At 43.5% G+C, this 26,472-nt stretch overlaps 2 protein-coding genes across 2 annotated transcripts in view; one reads left to right on the forward strand and one right to left on the reverse strand.

Annotated features, from left to right (window-relative positions):
• Positions 1–26,472, forward strand: part of LOC136675974 (voltage-dependent calcium channel beta subunit-associated regulatory protein-like) — a 112,137-nt gene that overhangs the window by 42,372 nt on the left and 43,293 nt on the right. The gene's annotated exons all lie outside the window — the stretch shown is intronic.
• On the reverse strand, positions 1,285–19,475 carry LOC136675768 (midnolin-like). The gene is made up of 7 exons (XM_066652516.1): positions 18,822–19,475; positions 17,263–17,350; positions 16,786–16,848; positions 7,966–8,313; positions 7,725–7,821; positions 7,273–7,578; positions 1,285–4,474 (listed from the first exon to the last, which is right to left on the reverse strand). The coding sequence occupies exons 1-7, from the start codon at positions 19,043–19,045 to the stop codon at positions 4,212–4,214; spliced, it is 1,389 nt and encodes a 462-aa protein (XP_066508613.1). The 5' UTR covers positions 19,046–19,475; the 3' UTR covers positions 1,285–4,211.

Below are 26,472 nucleotides of genomic sequence, written 5' to 3' on the forward strand. Positions count from 1 at the left end.
AAGCACATCTCAGGCTATTGATTACTCAGATGTCTCCAAGGATCCCCCACAGCACACAATTACATCCCAAACATTCCCGTCCCTTATAACTACCACCTTAACTGGAGAAGCCTGGTGCTTTTTAAAAAAACCCTACTTGGACTTGAACAAGTTGAGCTGTGCTAGCTACACTTGAGAATTCAGACTTGATTGAAGGGTTGAGAAAATGTGTTCAAATCAATATAATAATAGTAAAGGAATATGTGTAAATAGATAGGGCACCCTGATCAAATTATTTTTTGTTGAAGTATTAGATATTGTAAGAGAAAACATAACATACCCTAGAGGGAACATATTAAATGTGGCCTTTTTTGTTATTGTTGTTGTTGTTGAAAATTTTCAGTGTATTTGCTGAGCTCAGTCTCTTTTAAATTCAATTTCCCTTTTAAATTCACAAGAAACCTCCCCTTAAACAGTTTCTGTGGTGTTAAATTATTAATTTCATTCAGAATCTTGTATTCTTTTGGACACTGTTTGTACTAGCCTGTTAGCTACGTTAGCTAGCCAACTCTGGTAAACAGTTTAAGGAACTGTTAAATGTTTTAAATCCATCAGCCATGGCATACTCTTCATGTCACACCCCCTTCCCCCAGTATTAGCTTTAAAAGAAAATGTCAGTTAATTCATTTAAACAGATGGTAGCTTTGCTACGTTAGCTAGCTATGGTGAATGTTTTTAAAGCTTTGGGATCTTTTAGAAAGGTGTTGACTTGCAGTAAATGGTGCCTTTGTGTTTTCCTGTGTTACCACACAGGGTGTGTGTTATTGTCTGTTGAAGTAATTCTCTTGGTAAATGTCTGTGGTAATCTGGAAGCGTATAAAAAAAAAAGCAGTTAGCGACTCAGTTTTTCATTTCTCTTTTAACACCCAAATGGCGCTGAGCTACGCAAAGCCACAAGCAGCCAAGGAGACTAAGTAAACCTACAACTGACATACACACACCTGCTGGTGTGTGAGTGATATCAACGGCTCAAGTACACACCTGCTTCTGTCTGTATTATGAGCAGCAACACTAGACTCAACAGGAACTACTTTTGATAACTTTTAATAAAAGAAAGCAGTTTTCAAAAAAAGGCTAATCAAGCCCAAGGTCAAAAAGTAGACCTTGTTTACTCTAAATATTGTTGGATCTACTGTGATGTAATTTGTTGTTTTCAAAGCTTGAGCTCAAGGTCTTATTCATAACAATGTCATTTTTTATTGTTAATCAATTGTGTGACATTTAAGTTTCAAGTAAAGAGCCTTTGAGAATTTAGATCAAATCTGCTCAGAACAGAATAATATATTAATAATAACATATGTAATTCAACATTTGATATTTGATGTGGCTAAAATATTAATTGCTTTAGCAAGTGAGCATTGGGTCAGAAGAACAAACACCACAATTGTATTCTCTCTCAAATTTATTACCTAAAAAGAAAAAGTTCTACAGCAAGCCACACTGAAATGTATTGCTTATGAACTAAAAAAAGTAAAGAAAAAAATACCAAAAAAAAAATATATATATATCAGTTCCCCACCCCCTTGTTTTAATAATAATACCAGGTTTAAATTTTGCACAAAAAAGAAGAAACACAGAGGGAAAAGCAATGTCAGATACCGTTTCTTCACAGTTACCAGATCGGCTTTATAAATTAAAACAGTTATAAAAAAAAAACGTGCTACACTGGCCTAGCGCAGGACCATGAGCTGAAATTCCTCACCTCCTGCTGAGAGACTGTGAGACAATACAGGCAACAGAACACACAGCAGGAACAAAAACTGGTATCACACTATCACAATTACAAAAGCAACATTTCAACAAAATGCATATGTTTCCTTATGGATTACTCATTTTATCAATTCAGCCTTTTTCAGATTAATGACATGCATTTGGCTGGTTATAATTTTGGGATTTGGTTCTGAAACGGAAGAAGTGCTTTCTTTAAATGTGTCACCATCAAATCAAGACCTTGTAACTTAAAGGAATTGTTAAATTATCGTATGTACATTTAACATTTTCTATTGCTTCTGCCAGCATTTTGACGACAGCCACAATATGCCGAAAAACTGTTGTTAGGCAGTGATTAATGGACTAAAATAAATGCTCCTAAATCTCTATGCATTATCTTAGAGCGAATGTTAAATCTGTCATGTATTTTCAAGTTTTGGTGGCGTATTTTTTTGGACACGGACCATATCTATGTGTCATAGTGGAGAGTCTGACTTTTAAACAGCAGTGACATTTTTAAAAGGCAGGATGAACAAGAGACAAAAGCTCAAACACAGGACAGACGTTACATCATGATCAAAAAAACACAGCCAGCGCACTCTTTTATGTCTCTATCCTCAGCTGAGAGCATCTTTGTGGGCCGTCTTACAACAAAAGGCAACAGACACAAAGGCTCTTGCACATAGAAAGACAGCATCTCAGTCACGTTGTCGTGGGGCCATCGCTGTCTTATCATTGCAGCAAAAAGCCTGGACACAAAAAAAGCATGATACACATAAAGGATCCACAGAAAGTCTCCAGTGCCTGTACTTTTCACCATTTTAAAGACAGGTAAGGCCACTGCACAAAAGGTCCGTCCACCTAAGATGACACAGATGAGTCTTTCCCCGATGTCATTTATCCAACGTCTTTTCTAGATCACAGATACATGGAGATGGCAATGTGTCAGAGAGGGGCAACTGTTACGGATGACATCCCCTTCATTTAATTGGCTTCATATGGTGGATAAACCAACAACTGCCATTCTTTCCTCAAAATGGTGCTACAGAGCAACACTGTGACCAAACCCACTCATGTACATCAGAGAAGCATGCATCTACTCCAGGTCATAGTACAAATGAGATGAATGACCAGATGAGACTCCTCTCCTTGGTTTATCGTCCTTCGTAGCAGCAAAAAAAAAAAAAAAAAATAAAGTTTCAGATTGTGTCATCTGTCTTCAATACAGTAAAAGGTAAACGGAGGCACTGTAATATCACCTTAATACTTTGACCAGCAGATAGTTTTACAACATGTGCACACAATTTCTAAAAAATGTGTACAATAAATGGTGGCTCCACTTATAAATTAAAAAAAAAAACACGCGAGGAAAGTGTCTAGTTGATAATGAATGCTCCGGTACATTGCGGGTTCATGAAAATAAAAATGCATGAATAAAGTCAGGTCGGTTTGTGAGTTCTCTCCTGGTGGAGTATTGAGTACTGAAAAAAAACGTTTAATGCTCAATAAAAATGCTGGAGTGTGCAAAATGTTATAAACCGGAGACGAAAACCTGAATTCTTGCTTTGTAATGCTACATGACGCATTTTGTAACAACCACAGCAACTAAAACCACCACCACGTTGAGAAGGTTAAGTATCAATGCCCAATGAAAGAAAACGGGGTGCCCTACAACAAGGGTCCCAATAACAGAAGAACGAGTCCCAGTGAGAAATCGTGGATTTCCGTTGCCAAAGTAGGTCCTGTGTGAACTGACGTTCCACTAAATGTTCCAGAGGATGCTCAGAGAGATGCTCCATAACCCCTTGGGTCCCATGCATGTTTTTCTGCCATTTATTGTGCTTTTCTTCATTAATCACAGCGCTGCTGTTGTGTTTATTTTGATATATTAAGAATCTAAGCGATCTAACAAACCCATAAATAGGAATATTCACCAAATACCAGTTGAGCTTCGATTAAACCAAATAACGAATGCAGATCTGAGCTTAGCTCTGGTAGAGCTCATGCTCTCAAAGACATGGTGCATCCAATAATAAAGGAAGCCTCATGCATCTTTTGAACAGTGATAGAAAACACAAATCAAATACTGTTTTTTTTTGCAGCTGACAAATACGCACATGTGACCACTCCTCTAGTAGCAAATTTAAAGAAACAGCTTTCTTTTTTTTTTTTTTAAAGCACAGTAACGGGTCCGTCGGGTTCATGGGATCAAGCAAACCTCACCAACCAAAAAAGAACGAGAGATGTCTTTCAGTTCAGACATATTTTTTCCTTGTTATCCAAACGGCAGTCTGTCGCTGTACCACTGAGAGGAAGATAAACGTCCTGCTCTTCCAGTCTGCAAGCATTGTTTCTGCTTTCTTCTCTTTGAGCTTCATTCTTACTTTCTTCCTCCATTTCCTTGCTCCTTTGTTCATGTACCTCAGCGTTTCCTTGTTGGTTTGGTGTTCTTCCTTTATCTCTCAGGCCAGGACGAACTCTGATCCCATGTCGGCCTGGACGTCGGGCTTCCAGAGCGTCTCGTCGAAGTCCAGGTCCAGAGAGCTCTCGCTGGACAGGCTGCTGTTGCTGTGGCTGCGAGCGGCTTTGCGGTTGGACAGCCAGTGATAGGGGCCGCGGGGCTCTCTCCTCGCCCTCCGTCGAAGCCTCCGCTGCTGCAGGAGAAGCTGCAGACGCTCCACTTTACAGCGAGTGGCCCTGTTCTCTGTCTGCCTGGTGGGCTCACCTGAGGAGAAAAAGGAATAAATACTTACAACCAATACGGTTACGTATAAATATATTACATATGTGTACCAATGTGTTAAAGGGGACGTTATTACACTGTTAACACAGATCCCTGGGGTCTTAATGAAATGTCTGGGATATGTTTTGGTCAAAATACAGCAAGGTTAAACACCATTCTTCCCCCGTCTCAACGGCCTTGTACAGAACAATGGGTTTGAGCTCCTGTTCCTTTAAATGGGAATGTGCTACAGCTCAGTTCAGGACCCACACCTTAAGAATTAGGGACACCTACGCAATAAGCCCAGTCTGTGAAACCTCCCAGTTCCCAGCCTTAAAAACAATATTTATCTTTAATCAGCCCTTTATGTAACATCTCAGGTACAGACGGCTATACAGTCATAGGGGAAATATTATGTAACACAAAACTATGGATGTGCGAAACTACACAGATACTGGCCAAATGTAAACTTTGCCTCGCCTCCCCTGTCTGCTTTTACTTTGCAAAGTTTCAACACTAGACCGTCCTGTACTTTCAATATTTTGTTTTGAGAAATTCCTCTGTGCTTTCATTATTAGGCACGAAGACAGTAGCAGAGAACAATAGCTATATTCTCAAACCATCTTTTAACACCTAGGAAGTATATTGTACATACTGTTCTAGTCTTCCTTTCACACACTTAACCAGTCTGATCAAACATAGGTCTGTCACGGCAGTTATATAATCACTGAAGTTTGTTACATTCCTCTATAGAGGGCAGAAGCGAGTAATGTTTGTTTACTTGAGCTTGGGTTGTGTTTGTCATCAATTGTATTATCAACTTGACACTTAAGTTACACGAAGGTAACTAATCAGTTAATTACAATTATATGACAAATCATTAATTGAAGAATCTAATTTTGTGATGGCTATTTTAAATAGTTACACATTTAATACATAGTTACACATACAAACCTTTAAATATGAAAGATTTAAGATTCTGAAAAGCTACTGCCAGTCAGGATCCAAACGTCTGTACCATGCACATACACACGTAACACACACCACACACACTCTCGAAATTATACATCTGACTCCCTGCTGAGAGGAGACAATAGGTTCCATCCAATTCAGCAATCAACACACAGCCACAGAAAGGCAGGGACTGGTTAGGAAGCGTCCAGTGGCACAGGCCTGGGTCACGGGTCAGTGGAGGAGAGACGAGGAGGTCTGTTCTTTCCACAGCCCTTCGACCAGCCCCGCCTCATGCATCATTTAAGCTTCATCAGCATGTTTCCACTGCGCTCACACACACTATGATCCACACGTCGGGCTCCTATTGGCCCCTAGGAACCCAAATGAGCAGCTATTATGATCCAGAGCCTCTTAATAATTCACACACACACTCTCATTCTTGGAAAATGGGCACACTCAGATGTGAGTGTGTGTCTGTTCTGTCTCTCTCTTTTTCTCTGCGTGTGTGGAACAGATTAATGTTTAGCATGACAGTTGTGATCCGTAAAGATTAGATACAGAGCTAAATGTGAATGTGAAAGTGGTCACGCTCAGTCCATTCCAGCAGGGTTTGTGCTGTGTGTGTTTTTTTGCACATTTTCAGGACAGAAAACTAAGCACTAGCTGACCACGTGTTCGTAAAGTGTTGTAAATGTAAAATCGGTTTAAAGCATATGTTTTATTTTATATACATCTCATTATTTGAAATTACAGACAATAATTTGGACAGTTGGCTTTGTCTGTAGTCACAAAAAGTCTGAAATGTGAGATATGTGCGACCCTATGTCCTGACAGTGTATAAAAACAAATGTCTCTGTGTTAGTGTGTGAGGCCAGTGAAGGATGAATCAGTGGAGTGAATGAGAAGAATGCAAACACAGAAGTGAGGCCCTGACTCCAGCCAGTCCTCTTACCTTTAACTGCTCTGTCTGCGTGTCTGTCTCTCTCTCTCTCATTTTGTACGTGTGTGTGTGTGTGTGTGTGTGTGTGTGTGTGCGCGCATGACTCAAAAGCTGTAAAGTCTAAGGCTAAATGCATTGTTGACCACAGAGCCAGGCTAACGCAACCCAAAACGCTTCAGGAATGAAACTTCACTTTGTGCTTGCTTCTTTTCTGTCAACGCCCCCACAGTGCACTTTCTGTCAGCAGCCAACGAGTGAGCGTGCGTGCGTGTGTGTGTGTATAGACTGCTCCATATAAAGGCAAAAGCACACAGGCGGGGAGTGTGCGTACGTGTTTCACAGATGAGGTTAGAGATTTGGAGCAGAAGAGTGGAAACAGCAGGAAGGTTGAGGAGAACTGTGGGAGAAAAGCCTGAACTCGAAAGTGGAACTATTTGGAAAGGGCCGTTTAGTATGTAACGTGAGTCCAACTCCCACACACACAGCAATCACCTCATTAACACACGGCTTCTAATCAAAAGCAAAGCAGCATTCCTCACTGTTAATTTGCCATTGTGCACAGTTCCTTTAACATAAAGGTATGCAGTCCAAACACACACCAATCTACACGCCAATACTTTTAAATATACAGCAGATACAGGCTTGTTTTTCTTTGCAACACCAGTGAGGTCACGTTCAATATGGAAAAATCTATGTGCACACACACTCACACACATATTTCAGGCATAGTTCTTTCCCCTACCTTTCATTAATTCCCTTACAAAAATCTAAATTAGACAGACTACAGAGTGTAACACGTTTGAGTGCTTCACATTTAAAGGTTGCCTGATCCTAGTTGTGTGCGCTGTGTGAGTATTCAGAGTCTGCATGTGTGTGTGTGTGTGTGTGTGCTTGTGCTTTTACTCACCTGTGTGTTTGCCGATGCGGCTGTGGCTGAGAGCGGCTCTGTCTGAGGTAGGTGATGGTGTTGAAGGTGAAGCTGGAGCCGATGGTAGCTGTATGGTGGGCGGTAAAGAAGGTGAAGTGGGTGAAGCTGGTGGTGTTGCTGGGGGCGATGTGGGACCCTGTGTGTGGCAGCGGAGCTGAGCCAGGGTGGATGGAGTGCCCTGATAGTGGCGTGTGGCACTCAAGAGATCGTTGAGGATCTGCAAGATGGTGGTGATGTCACGGCGAGGACGCCCCGTACTGTCCTGACAGTTTGGGTGCAAAGTGCCTGATTGAGAGAGTGAGCATTGTTATTATGTTATTAATATGCAAATATTGAAGTAGTGCTACTACATAAATATAAGATTAGCTAGGGGTTAGAGCTGGATTAATACACACTTAATAATAAAGTCCAGACTTGTGGAAGCGCTTTACCTGAAAAGGTTCCTGAGAAGACCCCAGGGGCGTGGTTAACGAAGCTTTCAATAACAGCACCTGGTTTACGACTTGGCCATGAGGTCCCACACTCACCCTGAGAGGAACACACACATGTTAATAAAAAGCATATAGAGTAGCTTTAAAGGACTGGAATCAAAATGAACCGAAGTTCACTGCAAGTTTCGCAACATATAAATAGGCAGAAAATCCCAGACAGGCCATTTTCAGTATGCGTTACCTGTGGGCAGGCTGCGGGTTGTCCTGGGACAGGGCTTCGAGCGCCTGCAGGCGAGTATAAGGGAGGAGCTGGGCCTATGGGTAGCGTGGGGCTGGAGGGGGGTGATAAGCGGGCAGGGCTAGTGTGGTGTCCAGGTGAAGCTCTCAAGTTGCTGTGTGGCATTGGTGGGATGTGGTTGTGTCTGGCTCCAGCTTCACAGGGCTCAGTAGGCATCCCTGAAGGACCCCTGGGTGTGGACTGCGGGGCGTTTGAGGTTTGTGCGGCCAACTGCAGTTGCACGAACATCATGTGGTCGCCCACGCGTAGGGCAAGGGTGAGCGGAGAGCGGCCTGACAGGAAGTCACCAACCTGGGAACGAGAAGAGGAATCGAGTTTTACTTCTCTATGATTGTGACACGAATTAGGAAACTTCCACAATGCACAGTTCCCACACAAAACTCTGTGAATGAAACACACAAGATGAACTCTGGTTATGATGAATGGGACAGTTGCACAATGAATGTCTACAAAGCAGTTTCGGTCCAGCCGGTAATCTCTGGACGACATTTTTATTGTTTTATTATAAACCAGATACTCTTAAACACAGCTGAGCTTGCCCTAGAAAACAAAAAGGTATGGCCCTGATCTGAGACCAGTGCTCTAATAGCGATCGTGGTTGTTGAGTACACACAGTTGAGTTGTGCGCAAAAATATCGGACCACTGACTCAAACACCTTCGACCACAGCTCAAGCGTCAGCAATCCGCATCAACCCCCTCCTCTACTAAAGCCCCTCCATCTCCAGCCCAGCGTGGTTTACCGATGACGAATTTACAGAATCAAGATGAAACCCTCCCTCAAAAGGCCACACTTCTTCAGCACTCCTACTTGGAGTGTCTTGAGGAGGCCTCCAGTCCCTGGAGGAGAGGATGACTTCTCGAATGGCGACCCACTGAGGGAAGCCCGGCCAGCTTTGATGTGAATGAATCACAAACCACTGCGGTGATGTCAGCGCTGGCTCACTGACGCTCATAAAAGGTCTGCTTCTCTTTCGCGACTAACCACCGCACGCAACGCTGGAGCACTGAGAGCGGCGGGAACGCTGAGAGCACATGCTCAGTTAATGAGGCCGACGGCAATAAGGAAGAGAGACACTTCAGCTCAAAAGAGCTCACGTGTCTGGGAGCTAATGAGCCTGCTTGTACAACGAGTGTTCACCGTTGATGCCACGACGATGGAATGGGTGTAAAAAGTGGATCGATAAATCGCAAAACGTTGAGTTAAATGCGACTGCAAAGATTATGACAGCTTGAATTTGTGGCATGTGGCAATTCATCCGTTCTCCTGTTTAAAATAATTAAAATAGCAAGGGATGATGGGGGAAATCAATAATCTGCTGTAATCAAGAACGACAGCAACCAAATGATACTGTGGACTGACTGATAAAAAATTACTGATATATGGATGTGAAACAGGGAAGTTCATGGTCTTCCCCACACTCCTGCAACAAAAACTGTGCTATTGTAGCTGACAGTAAATTATGGCCTGGGTGGGAACGGTGCTCTATAATAGAAGGAAATGCTGGAGAGTGGGAATGTGAAGGTGCTGTTTTTAAGCGTTCCACATGTGACGAACAACAGTGGAATATAAACAAGTATGGGGAAGGAGCACAATCCACTTTCAACTTGCTCTTTTTCGTATTTGAAGTGTGACGCAGAAGAGGCACACTCCCAGTGTTTCTGTGGAAGCCACCACATGACAAAAACACACACACACACACACACACACAGGCAGGCAGAAGACTTAAACTTTCTTACAGCATACGGGAACCCCAGGCGTAAAGGTTAGCCGCGTGTAGGTGTGTGAATGCTTAAGTGTGTGTATCTACTATGTGTGCTCTGTGTGTGTGCGTGGGCAGGTGGCCTTAAGTTTGATTGATGGCTCTCATCTCTCTGCTAAGCATCAGTCACGTTTGCAGGCGATGTGTGACACTAGAGGAGTCTGGGAAGTCTGCGGTAACCTTTTCGCCAGGCAGTTCTCGGAGGCCTTCCCACCCACTGCCGTCCTCTGCGTGTGTGTCTACTGAGCACTGACTACTCACACTCGACGGTACTGAGTATAATGCAGTCGATACAGAGGAGCCAAGTACCAAACAGAAACATTAGCTGCAAAATAACTGTGAGCAAAGTAACGCCTTAACCCCTAAATGCCTGGTAGAACTGCTGCTTTGCTGCAAGTACGAAACTAAACAAGGTTGGCTGAAGTTTTTAACATCGTTAATTGCAGGTGTCTGCATAAAGAAATGCATTTACATTTGGTTTACAATCTGCATTCGCAGGTTTAAATCTTTCAATTGTTGCATTTTAGAATGTGTTTCTTTCGTCCAAAAAAACAAGAAAATGTATAAAAAATATAAAAGATTGTTTTTGTCTTTGAGAACCGTTCAATAACAACTTTGAGTCATAAAGTAGTTCCTTTTCTACTTAGAAAGACAAATGTGGTATAAACTGAAAGTTTAAAATCTACACTTTCTCTGATTCAAAGGGGATTTCCACCGTTTATTTTCCATTTTCTTAACATGTAAACAGAGTTACGAACGGTGTTTTGATGTAAATTACACTATTCTTCAAAAAAATTAAAAACAAATAAAATTATCCCAAAATATTTACAAATCTATTGATATTTTTAAAATTTATTTTCAAGAGTTTGGCTGATTATTGTTACGTCAAACAACGTGAATGACTTTTACATCAAGGTCTGAATTCTGCAGTAATTTGGAAAGATCCCTTAGACTATAGGAACGTGAGTGAGAACCCCGCGATAGATAACTTTACCATTCAATCAGGACGCTGTAAGGAATCGGCACAGTTACATCAGGATGACTAAAACACGTTTTGGACATCTGCGGGAGGAAAGCATTCATCTGCAACAGACAGCTCGGTGTGGAAGAGCATGCTGGGTAGTGCAGACTTCTTTAAGGAGTGAGTGGAACATGAGGCAGGTTGGTGCACAGATGAGAGAAGCAGATGAAGGTGAAGGAAAACACTGTATGTGGGTGTATGCATATGTCTATGTGCATGAGAAAGTGGTGGAGAGAGGGGGGCTGCGGTGGTGGAACTAAGAAAACCCAAAGCTCTGAAATTGTTTGCAGGCATCCCTGCCTCAAAAGCTGCTTTTTTAAGAAAAAGAAAAAAAAAAGGAGGGAAGAGGAGGGGGTAAGACAAGAAAAATACCACCAAGATGAGGTGGAGCTTGGAGCTCTGACTGATTTCAACTCGGCAGATGGAGAGGAGTCCCTTTGTTTGATGCTCTCAAACAGAGGGGGAGATAAAAAAACAGCTTTCAAGCTGTAAAAATGGACAGAATTAACATGAATGAACTAAAAACATTGGTAGGGCATTGTCTTGAAGCCTGAATTCCAATTGGTCTTTTGTGAATTAAAGATAACACTGTGTTCTACACATTCAGACACCACTTGAGTGAGTGTGTTTTAGATTACTGAACAACTGTGTGCAGTGTACACCATGCTAATTAATCTAAGCTCTGATTACTAGTGCACCTCGCTAGCTCTGAAGAACAAGGTTAGTGTTGGATAAGGACAATAGTCTCATGTTTACTTCTAAAGCTCAAAAAAGTTTCTAGTAGCTTGTTTAAGTTATAAAAGCGAACAGTACAGAGGCTTCAAAATGTCCGTCTCAACATGCCATCGCGTCGTATCAGCGCCATTTTATGGCATCGGTGGAGAATCTGGCGGACAGCACACCGTGTTTGATTAGCCTGGTGAACACGGCTTGACCCCTGTAGCTGAGAAAAAGCCTCCCTCGGCATCCGGATGTGAGCCAGTTCTGTGCAAAAGGGGAATCATTAACCAGAGCTTGTCGTGAGCTCCGGGCTGTGAGTCCTCCAAAGCATGAGCTCACAGACGGGTCCAGCTTTAATCAGGGTAATTATTATGGGGGCTGCATCCCACCATCAGGCTCAAAGGGGGGGGGGGGGGGTGAACAGAGAATAGGGAGCTCTGAGTCCGTCCCCCATTCCTCCCTCTCTCTCTCTCTCTCGCTCTCGCGCTCCCTCTGTGTGGAAAAGCCCAGTCACGATGCAGACCACTTCAAGCACAAAGGCAAGTGGCGAACGAAAGCTGAAAGTGATCACGACTCAGATGACAGTCCATCTATTTACGCTGCGCCAATTTGCACGCAAGTCAACAAACTGCAACCTGACCCCCCGCAGAAAAACTTATTACACATATATCTATGATTTTAGGCATGCAATTTTATGCAACATTTTGAAGACACTGCAGTGTACAAGCTGATTTATTTCTTCATGAAAAAGAAAACTTCTGATTACATCCAACTACAACAGGTGAATAGTTTCCATTATTAAAGCCCACCCAAGGCAAGAGAGGACAGAGCCTCCACACGGCCACTCCTCCATTGATCCTGAGACCACACAGATGGCCTTCGATTCTCTCTGCCTGCACAGTGCTATTAAGAGCCAATGATTTCCAATTATAGTGGACCAAGACTGCATATTACCCCGCCAGAGACAGGGTGAAGCATAGAGGAATGAGATAAAGTCTACTCATTGCTGATGCTGGAGAGAAGATGTAACAATAGGCAATAAACAGGATGGGGGCTGAAAGGCCAGCTGTAGTGGATTTGCACTGCAGTGCGAGAGATTGACCACCCAAGACCTGAGCAGTTCCCACCAACAAACACAACAGCTGTGCTGTTAAGGCTAGAAAACCCAACACTCTAGATGTTCAATCCAGAAAATCCAACACCAGTGGTGTTTACATCAAAAAACCCAAAACGCCTGATGTTTCCAACTGTAACTCCAGCAGCAGTGATGTTTATAGGTGTAAATTCGACACCAAATCATGATTACACTAGAAAAATCCAACACTGTTCAGAACAATAACTCACTAACCAGCACTGATCACACCAGAGTACCCAACACTAACACTGTAAAGATTTACAAATACAAAGCGAATCCTAGACCAAATCCAACTCCATTCAAGACTAACAATGGTAAAGAAGAGCAATGCTGTTCAGACCAACAAACCAACACCAGTGCTATTCAGACCAAGAAGCCCAGCCCCAGGGCTATTCAGACTCCTGTTCTCAAAGCCTGTGTTTTTCACAACAACACAACAGCCATCACGGGCCGGTGTTACAATTTGTTCCAGTACTCTACATGATGCAGAGCATTGTGACATCATAAAAACAACATGATGTCACAATGCTTTCCACAACAAGACAACCAAAACAACAGACCCCAGATTTCTCTGCAGTTTATCTGTTCAGACAAAACACCAAATCTACATCGTGTCTACCCTGTGTGTTACTAATAAGGCAGCCTTTCATATCATGGTTGGATTGGAAAAGAACAGTGTAGAGGCAGTGATGACCACAATGTGTTTCATGACCTTACTGCACTCTCTTTAGCCCTCAGCTCTGAAAAAGTCAGCAGCCCATCGGAGACAATCAGAGGCAGGATGTAATCAGCAAAGAATCTATTCTGTCTGTCCTGAGGTGTGTGTGTGTGTGTGTGTGTGTGTTACTGCCACAGTGATTAAATTATCCTTGCCCTCTCCTCAGATCACCTCAGTAACAATATGGTCATTTGAACAGCTTAGAAAAGCATCTTTCTGTTACGTCTGTTCCTCCATATGGTGATCAATAAGTGTAAAGCCTACACACACATACACAGACAGACACACACAAACACACACACAACCGAGTATCGCCTGTGTAAGGAGGGTGAGGGAGAGCTGGCTCAATACAAATCACGATTGCACAAAAGCACCATTCTGTCACAGAAAGAGAGAGAATGGGACAGTAGCGCGTGTGTGTGTGTGTCTGTCCTGCACCACTAATAAAGAGGTGGGAAAAAATTCTATACTCAAAGCTCAATCACGGAGCCCTTGTACAAGTGGCGCCTTGTAAGAGAGCACATCTCTTTATTTCATCAGGAAAGCACTAGCTCGATATTTCCGGAAATCTTTTTAGACACTCCACACTCCCTTTTGTTACCATTTTAGCCGTTCGGCTTTTGTGAATCAATCAGATTCTCCAACTGAATTAGTCTAACAGAGAGAGAGAGAGAGAGAGAGAGAGAGAGGGAGAGAGAGAGAGAGAGAGAGAGAGAGAGGGTGTGCTGGCTGTTGTCTTCCATATACTAAATAGAACTATACAGAAAATATAAACAAAAGCCGCAAAGCCTGGCTATAAAAATAAAATACAGCTAGCGGATCTGTTATAATGGTGTCATGATTGCTGTATCACACTACGTCCAGTACAAGAACAAAAGGTGGAGATAAAATAGTGGAGATAAGGTCAAGACAACTGCTGTGACCTCCTGTTTTTTCACTGTGTATTTTTTTTAAAAGGTGGTGTAGCCCTGCAGTGCCCTGCCCTTCCCAGCTGAGTGTCAGTTTGTGACAAAGCTAGCTACAGGCTAACGTCCAGGCTTTCAGCTTTCATTAATGGAGACACTTATTCTACACTCTCCCTCTGTTTGTCTCTTACTGTCTGACACAGCTACGACTATGCACACATACAAGCATGCGTATGTATGTTTCACACACATTCATGCATGCACATACACACACACTTACATAGCCGTTCTCTTCTTCTGCACCTCTCTTTCCCTTATTCACTCTCTCTGCTGATGCAGTCTCTACCTCGAGCTCTCTGCTTACCTCTCTCCCTCTCTGTCTCTATCGGTTTAAAAAAAGCAATCGCAAGGTAGAGCAGAGCAAACAGCCCGGCCACAGTCAGACAGAAAAGGCACAGTTTCCTGAACTCGCCACCCCCGCACTAACCAACACACAGGCGGGCGCCCGTGCTCGCACACACACACACACACACATATATGCACGCACACACAATGAAAAAAAAGGGAAAAACAGGAAGAAACCTTTTCTCATAGATACAGGTATGCACGAGTGGTTTCAGAACAGACGTGCACCGAGTCTCTTCACAAACACACACACACACACAAACACACACACACACACACACACACACAAGCTGTGCAATTGGCTCCCACAGTTTGAGGCAGGATTTCCAGGTTATAAATATCAGCTGCTGAGGAGCTTCTCTTCAACGCTTCACCTGTGCAACCAAACCACATCTGTTAACTGACAACCACAGCAGACGCACACACACCTACTTATACACGTACACACACACAAACACAAGTAAACAGAACGCCAGGCTTCACAATACTGCCTTTACCAGCACAAAAACACATCTCTCTCAGGGCAGAGTTCATATTCCTTATATCTGTGAGACGGCAATTTGAAAAGATCACAGAAACAGACACTGAAAGGAACACTAGGTAAGACCTGGTATTTTTGCACCTGACACCCCCCCACCCACAGTGTAATTCACTTTTACAGCACTGTCCTAAAATGAAGGGGGAGGGGGGAGGAGGAGAGGGAAGGGGCGGCTTCCTACCTACCCTCCTCCAAAAGTTACATAGTGCAGGTTCTGCAGTGCTGAGCCCTGAGATGCAACAACAGAGGTTCTGTTCTCCCAGTGCAGGTTTATAAAGGAAATATTAAAGTAAAAATACTACAAACGGGGTGTTGAAGGGTTGGGTTGATCACCGCATAACGTCTTCAGTCGCTGGTCAGTTATTGCGTGAGCAGTGTTAATAATCAGTAACTAATCTGAATGCACAGTTAACCCTGAACCTGACAAGTCCAGAACAAGACCCACAGAAATAGCACATCACGGGTTAAGTGCAAGTGTAAGTGCATTCTATCAACTTCATCACACAAAGACGAAGCTTTCTGCAAAAGACACTACAAAGCCTAGTACAGGACCAAACTCTGAAAGAGAGGCCTCTCAAGTGTTTTGTTTCGGAATGATAGGTACACTGAGTGTGTGTGAAAGAGAAGTGAGAGGGCGAGAGAGGAAGAGAAAAAGAAAGTAAGCAAAAGGACAGACGGACTAGATATAATAAGAAATCTCAAGCGAGCAATTTCATGGAAATCTTTTCTTATCTACCTGAGTAACATAGCCTGACCACACACACATACGCCGCCCACCTCCCCACACACACACAAAACACACGCACACAAAGACACATAAGTAGATGTAGCTAAGCTAACTGCTCATACAGCAAAACCCAAAATGACACACAATCATAATACGTACAGGGTGGAGTGTGTCTGGGCTTGCATGATGTGCGTGTGTGCGCACACACATACACACAGTGATTTAAATGGGCTGACTGCCATATCTTTAGAAACCTGACTCACCCATCCTGTGTGATTTGCTTACATGGAAATGCTGTGCTAACTAAGAGACACAGAGATGTACATTCATGAAAAGCATAATCTTCAAGAAGATCGCACTACAGTGTATTGCACATGTGATGATGTCTGTATAAAAAGAATGGTGAAGAGTTGAGGTGGGGCAGTGTGTGTGTGTGACACTATGCATATACACCGTTGTTTGGTATCGTCCAAGAAAACAAAAAAAAAGCATTCTCCACATGTCATTTTGGACTATTTTGGTGTTTTTTTTGGCCCACTCTCATAAAATATGTCAAAAATGGATAGAGACACTCTACTGTATGTTCAATAAAGTTTGTGCCAACAGTGACTGTGTGTATTAAAGTAAAGAAGGCGTTTTTTTTAAATACATTAGTATTTCGAAGATTACAAAGAGGTTTTTCTTATGACAATAACAATGTGTGTGTGTGTTTCAGTTGGAGTCCGCTCCTGGGGATTGCCAGCTCTAAAAGCTCAGCATGTGTGTATGTTTTTCCTTTGAAGTGACTGCTGTCTGTCGGTCTGCCCGTTATGAGTGGCCGCATTGTTTCTCACCTGAGTTTCTGTCAGACTCTCCAAGGCTTGCATGATGGACTGCTCTGGTCTGGAGGCCTGAGTCTGAGAACAACAAACATAAACATGACAAACTCTCCCCAAACAACGTAAACCTGAGCTGACGCTCTCAAGCTGAGCAAACAGATGGGCGTTATAAGAGTATGGAAAGTTGTTATTAACGTTAAGATTTATATTTACGTGACCAGGAATGTGACAAGACTTCATTATTGTATTGTATGACTGCACAGAATGTGGCAACGTTACGGCACATGTGTTTTATGTTTGTTTTCTACAAAGTTACTGAGAAACCGTGCCTTAAAATGAGCAGAAAAGCTCATATTTAGTGGTTTTCACTGTGAAATATATCAAAACACGCCATTTGAAAGTTTGCACATGGCTGTACTGATGTAGCCCCACAAACAGGTCTCTGAAGAGTGTAAAGGTGCTGTTCTCGTTTCTCACAACTCAGTGGCTTACCATTAAACCTGCTTCTACTGACGGCACCAGGGTCAACTTGCTCCCATCCACGACTCCGGAGTCCTGGAGTCTTCCTGAGCTCAGCCTCCTGCACAAAGTGAAGGACAGCCGTTACTGACAAACTGCTGACTCCTGTTTCTCGCAAGAGGCATCCGGTCTGAAAGAGAACCCGTTTTATACTGCCGCTGCCGTTTACAGTCTATTTCTCAGAATGTTCCTTCCTGTAACTCAAACCCGTGAGAGTTATGTTATTACTGTTCAGTGACACGACAAAGTTGATTCTGCACAGAACTCAGGAACAGAATAGGCTTACGGAGGAGAAAACCAAGTCCGGCCTTTGTTCAGTCTTTTTCTTGTTAGAACCAGCTGCAGTCCCACACTACACTTACTCTACGTCTGGGAAACGGGCCCAGAGTTTATGATAGCAGTAGGAGGCTTTCACCACCTCTGTACTGTTCAAAAGTGTCTGCAGCAGAGCTCTGACGTCACTTGCACTCTTGACACAGAATGGTATTTTTTGATATTTCATAACAATGTTGACGTCCTGTAAAGAATTCACATTGTGAGTTTTCAAAAAGTAAGGATTGAGTTCACTGCACTTCGTAGAAGTCCAACCAATATCTAATAGTCCTTCTGTTATCTAACTATTAGGAAATGAAACAATCCAAAAGAGCCAGGTTACATACAACTTTATAAAAAGGAGTTGGGCTCAAAAATGTCCAGTGAACCTTCTTGAGGAAGTCATTAGCATATATTAATAAACAGCTAATACCTGTAACTGAGAACAAGAAAGATTAAACCTACTGTTTAAAGCCGTGAGCCCAAACCCAAACGTGGAATTTCAACACCCACTCGGCACTAAACTCTCACTGAGGTGGTACCCTAGTACCTGTAGTTAGCGGATCACAGTTCTACTGCACTGAATTACAGTTTTACTTTCTTCACTGTTCATTAACTACATAGTGTGCAGACTCCGGGCTTTGATTGGTGCACATTTAAAAGCTGAATCTTTGTTCTAATAGTGTGTGTTTTTACAGCAGAAACATGCAGAATGTGTTAGACGTGGTTTCAAAGGTTTTAATAACATCTCATGCAACTTTAGTACATTTGTGTTTGGTCACATTTTTTGTTTATTCGTTTATTGGGAAAAAAAATAAGAACTTGGTATAAATTAGTACTTTGTTTTAAAAATGTGTAGCTTGGTTTTCACAGAAGAAAAACAATGCATTTGACCATAAGTGCCCAAAGGTTTGCAGAGGACTGAACCAGGGCAGAAAAGTACGGAACACTGAGCACATACGTCTACATCTAGCCAACGATTTCTCGTTAGTTTCACGTTAAAGCCAGTAAAACAGTATAGGACTTGTATTACAGCTTTGGGGACGTGGCAAATTCGCAACACTGTTGGTTTTATGGCTTTGGAAGGTGATCTGTACATTGCTGGTCACATCTGATGTGTTCTGCACCTGTCACGTTAAATAAAGCTCTTTATAAAGAGACTAAACCCCACGTTTTGTTTTACATGTAATGTTCTGAGCCCGAGCGCCGCAGTAACTCACGTGTCTCGGTGCAGAAGCGCGAGTCTGTCTTTAGGCACGCGGAGCTTTTGGGAGAGTTTCCTCTTCAGTCCGTCCACCGTCTCCTCGGCGGAGACGCGGAGCTCGAAGCGGCTGCCCGTGGTGCTGAGGATGGACAGAGTCATGGGGGAGACCTCGGGGCGGTGGCCGAGCTCGGAGCACCGGGACCCGGCGCTGCAGCCACGAGCCTCGTGCTGCTGGTCCATCCGATAGAAACCGAGCACCGGGAACCGGAGAGAACCTCGTGAATCGACGAAAGCCGAAGCTTGGATTTACGCTCCTATTGCTTTTTAGTCCACGATGGGGAAATGAAACAGTTCCTTCCACGTTTCGGAGTAGAGAACGAGAACCGGGCGTCGCCGTTTTTGTTTGTTTCAGGGGGTAGTTCACTTATTCGCACGGGTCGTTTGCTCGCCTGCTCAGCTCTTAAGTTCATCCATAGGTCCACACCAAAACAAAAGAACCGACACCACGAAGCAGAACAGGCCAAAGCACCGCTGTGGCTACATGAACGTTATTCGTTTTTACAGAAATCAGGCGCTGATGAGGGCGAGTCCAACGAGAACGAATACAAAAACGCGTAGCGACTCGTAGGAAAACAGGTGAAAAATAAATGCTACTCGTTCCCTTGTTCCCTTGTTCTCGAATGTCGACCCGAGCCCCACGCGTGCCGCATTTGTTACGAGGCCCCACCGCGAGACCCCCCCGACAACGACTACGACCAATCAGGAGCGCTCTCAGAGTATGACCACGCCCACAGTCGTCCAATCGCATGAAATTACGCAACACCCACATGTAAAAACACTCCGCCCTTCGGCGCCGGCTCAGCCAATCACAGCGCTCCTCTCCGCCTGCCATTACCTTCTTTCTCGGATCATTCATAACAGTTCAGCGCTATAGCAACACACTCAAAAACGAAGGAGAGTGCGCGCAACCTTTACAAATGAGATGTGTAAATATGAAAAGCGATTTTAGAGTTTGCAGAACCCCCACTGAATATAGATGTTTTAGAGCGAACAGTTATTTTCGTACGTTAGCTTCACGTTAGCCTGTGGGAAGGGTTTTTATCTTATGAAAACGATCAACTATGTAAACAAAACTCTTGATCAAAACAGGTCATAGGGAAGCAAAAGGTTGGCAGCCCACAAAGAGCCTCAGTGGCACCATTTTAAAAAAGGCACTAATGAATGTCATTCTCAAGATGGAAAGAGTTTATTTGACTTGCTGTTTAGAAATACACAAAGCCTTGGTCCCTCTCAGTGTAGCTATGAAGTCGAAGGTCAAGTACCACCTTCACCTACAAAACAAATACAGGTAAATGTACAGTTAGGCTATGTTTGTATAGTTATGTTGTTTAGGCATTACTAGGAATATAGGCTACGTCCCAAGCCGCAGACTATATCAAAGTATACAAAGTAGCATTATAAGTGTGTGATACTGGAGCTGAGCTCTCCATGTAACCATAAAGTGACTTGAAGTGATATAGGATATTTATATATTATTATTATGGTTGTGTGTATTACTTAATTCTCTATTCATACTACAGCCAAATAAAAAAATATTGTATTTACTTATAAATTGGTCTATTGTGATATCAATCTTATGACAAATAATATTATTTCCTCATGTTCATTCACAAAGTATTCAAAGACTAAGAATGAGCTGTCACTGTACCAAACAAGGGTGGCACGGTGGCGCAGCAGGTAGTGTCACAATCACACATCTCCTGGAGGTTGTGGGTTTGATTCCCACTCCAGGTGACTGTCTGTGAGGAGTGTGGTGTGTTCATCCTGTGTCTGCGTGGGTTTCCTCCGGGTGACTGTCTGTGAGGAGTGTGGTGTGTTCTCCCTGTGTCTGTGTGGGTTTCCTCCGGGTGACACTCTGTGAGGAGTTTGGTGTGTTCTCCCTATGTCTGCGTGGGTTTCCTCTGGGTCATTGTCTGTGAGAAGTGTGATGTGTTCTCCCTGTGTCTGCGTGGGTTTCCTCCGGGTGACTGTCTGTGAGGAGTGTGGTGTGTTCATCCTGTGTCTGCGTGGGTTTCCTCCGGGTGACTGTCTGTGAGGAGTGTGATGTGTTCTCCCTGTGTCTGCGTGGGTTTCCTCCGAGTGAATGTCTGTGAGGAGTGTGGTGTGTTCTCCCTGTGTCTGTGTGGGTTTTCTCCGGGTGACTGTCAGAGAGGAGTGTGGTGTGTTCTCCCTGTGTCTGTGTGGGTTTCCTCCGGGTGCTCCGGTTTCCTCCCACAGTCCAAAAACACAAGATTGGTAGACGACTCAAAAAGTGAGTGTGTGAGTGAATGTGTGTGTGTGTTGCCCTGTGAAAGACTGGTGCCCCCTCCAGGGTGTATTCCCGCCTTGCGCCCAATGATTCCAGGTAGGCTCTGGATCCACCACGACCCTGAACTGGATAAGCGGTTACAGATAATGAATGAATGTACCAAACAAGAATTTCATAAAGCATCCTATTATCTGATGCTTCAAGGCACCTGAATCTACCTTATCTAAAACAGAGATTACAGTCTGAACTGGTATGTCTTGTTAAAAGAGTCAGATATTACACTTCACCTTCTGTAGCACAGTCATGAACAATGAGTCATGTGTGCCGTACCCGCTGACCTCTTGTTTACTGACATTGTAAGTAATCTCCCACCGCTAGGGTGTGTCTATCTGGCTCTCTCCACTTCCCCACGGCCCCCAGGCTTCCCTGTGATTTTAGAGACTGGCACACTCCTGTCTGCTAGTCTGCAATTGTCTTGTAAATTTGAGCTTGGCTCATATCCTTCCAAGTTCGATTCATATATTTCTCTGCAGTGTACGTCTCTGTGTGTGCGCTAGCATTGTTGTTGGGAGTTTGTGTGTGTGTGGGTGGGCTTTAAAAAGTCTTGCTCACTGTGCCAAGTCAGCTAGACAGGAATTTAGGATGTGTGCGTAATGAAAACAGCCAAAGCTCACCCATCAGCGCTCTAGAGCAGAACGTTCTGGTGTTATGAAATAAAATTCTTCTCGTGTTTGTCGTCCAGGCTGGGTGTAGCATGCCCAGGTTTTACAGTAAAGTGACTCAGTCATGTGTCACTTAGCCTGAGTGTTTTTGTAGTTTACACTGGCAGTGGAAGAAGGAAATTGGGACACAATCTGTCACTGTGCCATAGTTGGTTGGGTGGATATGTTCCTCCACACCCATTCCCCATAGGGATACACATGACTCGTTTGTCTTTGAGGCATAATTTGCTTTGCCCTGTTTGATTATGAGCTCAACTTGGCTCTTCAAAGGGAGCAGAAGGCTCATCTCCTTGCAGCAAGGTAGCTGTGAAGTTAAAGGAGACTCCAGCAGTTTTCAAATTTGATCTGCTTTATCTGTAGCATGCGGCTGAATACTAAAATGGACTCAAACAAAAACACTGTTGTAACAGAAGCCAATGGGCAGATGTTAAAGTGTTCTGAGCAGTGATGTCAGTACTATAAACACAACACTATGAATGTCACTAACTTTATTGTATTTTTTTTGTTTGACCCCTCCAATAATCCATAGTCCCAATCTGAGGCCCATACACACACACACACACACACACACACTGTTACTATGACAACTGTGGGTCTTGTACAAACACAGCTTCCGAATGCAGCTACTGCCATGTGATAAGTACATCAAGCCTAAAAGAATATTCACTAGCAAAATCTCATCTTGGCTCTTTAAAGGGAGCAGAAACCTCATCATCTTCAGAAGTCTTCACTAGACAGTACTCTAAAGAACAATGGATGAATCAATGAGCAGCTAACTGACAAAATCAAAGTGCAAAGCCACAGTTCCCCTCCAAAGACTCAAAATTGTTCCTAGGTGTGTGTGTCCGTGTGTCGCCTTGTGAAGGACTGGCGCCCACTCCAGGGTGTGTTCCTGCCTTGCACCCAGATTCCGGGTACCCACCGCGACCCTGAACTGGATAAGCGCTTACAGACAATGAATGAATGAATTACGCAATAATACACTCGAGGTTCATGCTATAACGTGAGATACTGGCACTTGTGTTCTGAGGTCGTAGGTCTGAAGTGGCGAATATCTCACGTTATAGCATGAACCTCGAGTGTATTATTGCGATTATACCACAGTTCATTATCGCCGTTTATTATTAAAATTAAATATTTTTTAATCAACCTTCCGTGAGGTAGAATAGTTCCATTCCGTCATACATTCCACATTCATTTTTGCTTTTTTCAACGAACTCTGGATCTTTATATTGTGTGATGTTGGACCCGTCCAGGATTGGTTCTCTCCAGGAGCCGGTCCGTGTTTACGCCAGATTTGTTGGGAAACAAGGCTGCATTATTCAGAGCTGCTCTCTGTTCAAATCAGGATAGAATCAGAGATAAACGCATCAAGTCAATAATACAAATCATGGTTTAACCATTGTTTACAGCGGATTTAGATCGTAGTGATATTTATAACACACTAAACGATGCTGAGGTCTCTCTGTTTACATTAAAAGTAAGTATTTTAAAAGTGAGGTTTTCTTTTGTTTACAAATCAGAAAGCAGGTAACGGTCCACAGCGCCATATCCCTTTACTCCGTTCAGAATAATGTATGTGAAAGGAAAATGAACCGGGCGACCACTGGGTGAAAAGGTCCAGGCACAGCTCTGTCTTATAAGCGCTGGTGTCGTTGCTAGGTTACATGTATTTTGCGGAGTGATACCCGAACAGCTTCGGTCAGAGTGCCATTGTTGTGTAATATTGGCACTCCTGGAACATCTCTCAGCCAATCACAATGCAGGGTAACTGTGCTAACTGTGGTATAATGAATGATATTGGGGTGACAGGCGTCAACTGCAGAAGATTAGAACATGCAGCTACTGCTGCTTTCATTGTACATCACCGATGAATATAAGAACCTGCATGTAATACTATTTTCAGCTTCCTCTCAAACTACTGAAGGTATTAAATATCTTAATTAATATATTTTAAATTCTGGTTTATTCTAATGAACGTACTACAGAAAACATTACAAGTATTCATGTGTTAACTTGGGCAGCCCAGGTTTCTCAAGGTAGTGTTTTGAAATCAGAGGGTCAGAAAGGGATAGAAGAGCAAAACGTATTCACCTTTTAATATGAATCATACAAACCAAGACTTCCAGTTCTGAGATGAGCTGCTCGCCAGAACATCTAATTAGAAAATAATGAATGGTATAATTATCTAATTATCTAGTAATTACAACTGCATGAACATGGGACCAAAAGGTGAATGGCCAACAGTAAACTGTGAGAATAAAATGCTGTCGCCTTTTATATAAAGCCTGTTGATGAGGATTCTAATGATGTTCAGTGGCAATATCAAGAGCAAATGTGGACCTGTACCAATAAAACTACGTACTCCACATTGACCATACCAGTAATATTCATTCATTCATTTATTATCTGTAACTGATTTTCCAGTTCAGGGTTGTGGTGGGTCCAGAGCCTACCTGGAGGGGGCGCCAGTCCTTCACAGGGCAACACACACACTCACACCTATGGACACTTTTGAGTCGCCAATCCACCTACTAACGTGTGTTTTTGGACTGTGGGAAGAAACCGGAGCACCCAGAGGAAACCCAAGCGGACACAGGGAGAACACACCACACTCCTCACAGAGAGTCACCCGGAGGAAACCCACACAGACACAGGGAGAACACACCACACTCCTCACAGAGAGTCACCCGGACGAAACCTACGCAGACACAGGGAGAACACACCACACTCCTCACAGACAGTCACCCGGAGGAAACCCACACAGACACAGGGAGAACACACCACACTCCTCACAGACAGTCACCCGGACGAAACCCATGCAGACACAGGGAGAACACACCACACTCCTCACAGACAGTCACCCGGAGGAAACCCACACAGACACAGGGAGAACACACCACACTCCTCACAGAGAGTCACCCGGACGAAACCTACGCAGACACAGGGAGAACACACCACACTCCTCACAGACAGTTACCCGGAGGAAACCCACGCAGACACAGGGAGAACACACCACACTCCTCACAGTCACCCGGTGGAAAACACAGATTTTGCCTAATTTTCTCACATTTCCCATCCCCCAAGAGTGTAAGAATTGAGAATAAACACCTGCTTCCTCTGAGACACTTTATGTCAATCAATGTCCCTTTCACACCGCCACTACTACAATGTCACTGGCCACTGATATAAGCACTGACTTCACAGGTCCCTTACATCAGCTGAAAGACACCTGTGCTGATTTCCACCATGTCATATCATAAGGGGAGGTGGCCATCCCTCCCACCGGAGCGTCGCTTAGGACTCCTGGCTGCGGATTGCTCAATTATCAGCAGGGATTTTTTTAGCATGCATCTGTCAATACCGACATGACTCTGGTGTAATTGTGCGTCCCTAGGCAATAGATATTCAGAGTTTAAAGACACCTGCCTGTCCTACCTTTCTTCTATCAATCCAGAAATGATCCCCCTTGGTTCTTTTGAGAAGGGTTTATGCTGGATATTGGAAACTCGCTGTGAGGATAAGATTGCTTACAGGAAAGTGAGTGAGGTCAAGTTGGATCATTAGCTCTGGATTACAGACATCAATCCTACTCATTCAAAAGGGTCTAGAAGGTTAGCTCCACCACCCCAGAGAATGCAAACCTGCTGCTATCACAGCCCAGTGCTGGGGGTCTTTAGCACACACTTGGCATTAGGGACAGTGACCTTAGGCTCATCTGAACACCCGTGTCAGCAGTGAGTGCAGCATAATGTACCCTGATCTATAAATGATGAGTGTCCATAAATGCTTGGGCATATAATATATCAGTCTTAAAGGTACAGTAATAATAAAGTATGTTAAATACGACAGATGGAGAAAGGTCATGTAAAGGTGAATCATGTCCCAAAGTGGCTTTAAAATAAAATACAAGACAATGGATGTACGCTCAGAATTGGATGCATACATAACATTACACTGTCTGTATCTCTATCTATACAATTAAGGTAATACAAGCATAGATAGAGGTCATGATCAGTTATGTGGACTGTGTGTATAAGTGTGTGTGTGTGTGTGTGAGTGAGAGAGAGACAGGGAGTGAGTGTGCAGAGGGGTTAGCCAAAGCAATGACGTAGGAAACAGCAGATACGCAGCAGCAACAATCCACTACTCCCTATTGCAGGCTTAAAATAGCCACCCCCCCCACACACCCCCCATTCTCCCTTCCTTCCAAAGGCTGCGTCAGTGCACTCACTGCCCACCCCCTCATCCTTTCTCTCTCTCCTCTCAGTCTCTTTCACTCTGTTTCTCTTCTCGCTCTCTCACTGTCGTTCTTCATGTGTATGTCTGAGTGGGTATGTGCAATCTTTTGTGTGTGTGTGTGTCTGTGTAGGATACTCTCTTTCCTCACAGTACAATCACCAGTGCTAATTAACTCCTACAACAAACTCCTACAGAGCTAAATACAGTAACTTTGCTTGTGTAGGAGTACTTACCTTTAACAGTGATTTTCCTGTTTCTCTATCTCTCTCTCTCTCTATCTCTCTCTGTACTTTCACTTTCTCGGTTGTTTTCATGTACCTCCACTTCCCATTCTCCGAAACTAGCCTTTGGATGAGGCAATGATCTTAGACACATAATGGTGTGCAATGTTATGC

Source organism: Hoplias malabaricus, chromosome X1 (assembly GCF_029633855.1).
Source record: "Hoplias malabaricus isolate fHopMal1 chromosome X1, fHopMal1.hap1, whole genome shotgun sequence".
NCBI classification, from domain to species: domain Eukaryota; kingdom Metazoa; phylum Chordata; class Actinopteri; order Characiformes; family Erythrinidae; genus Hoplias; species Hoplias malabaricus.

Bases quoted from the DNA above. Each gene is read 5' to 3' on its own strand.
- LOC136675768 (XM_066652516.1), bottom strand. From the start codon at position 19,045: ATGGACCAGCAGCACGAGGCTCGTGGCTGCAGCGCCGGGTCCCGGTGC. The intron at 17,351-18,821 runs GTGAGTTACTGC...CACTTTGTGCAG, and splicing joins GCGCTTCTGCACCGAGACAC to GAGGCTGAGCTCAGGAAGAC. The intron at 7,579-7,724 runs GTAAAGCGCTTC...TCTCTCAATCAG, and splicing joins CTTCTCAGGAACCTTTTCAG to GCACTTTGCACCCAAACTGT.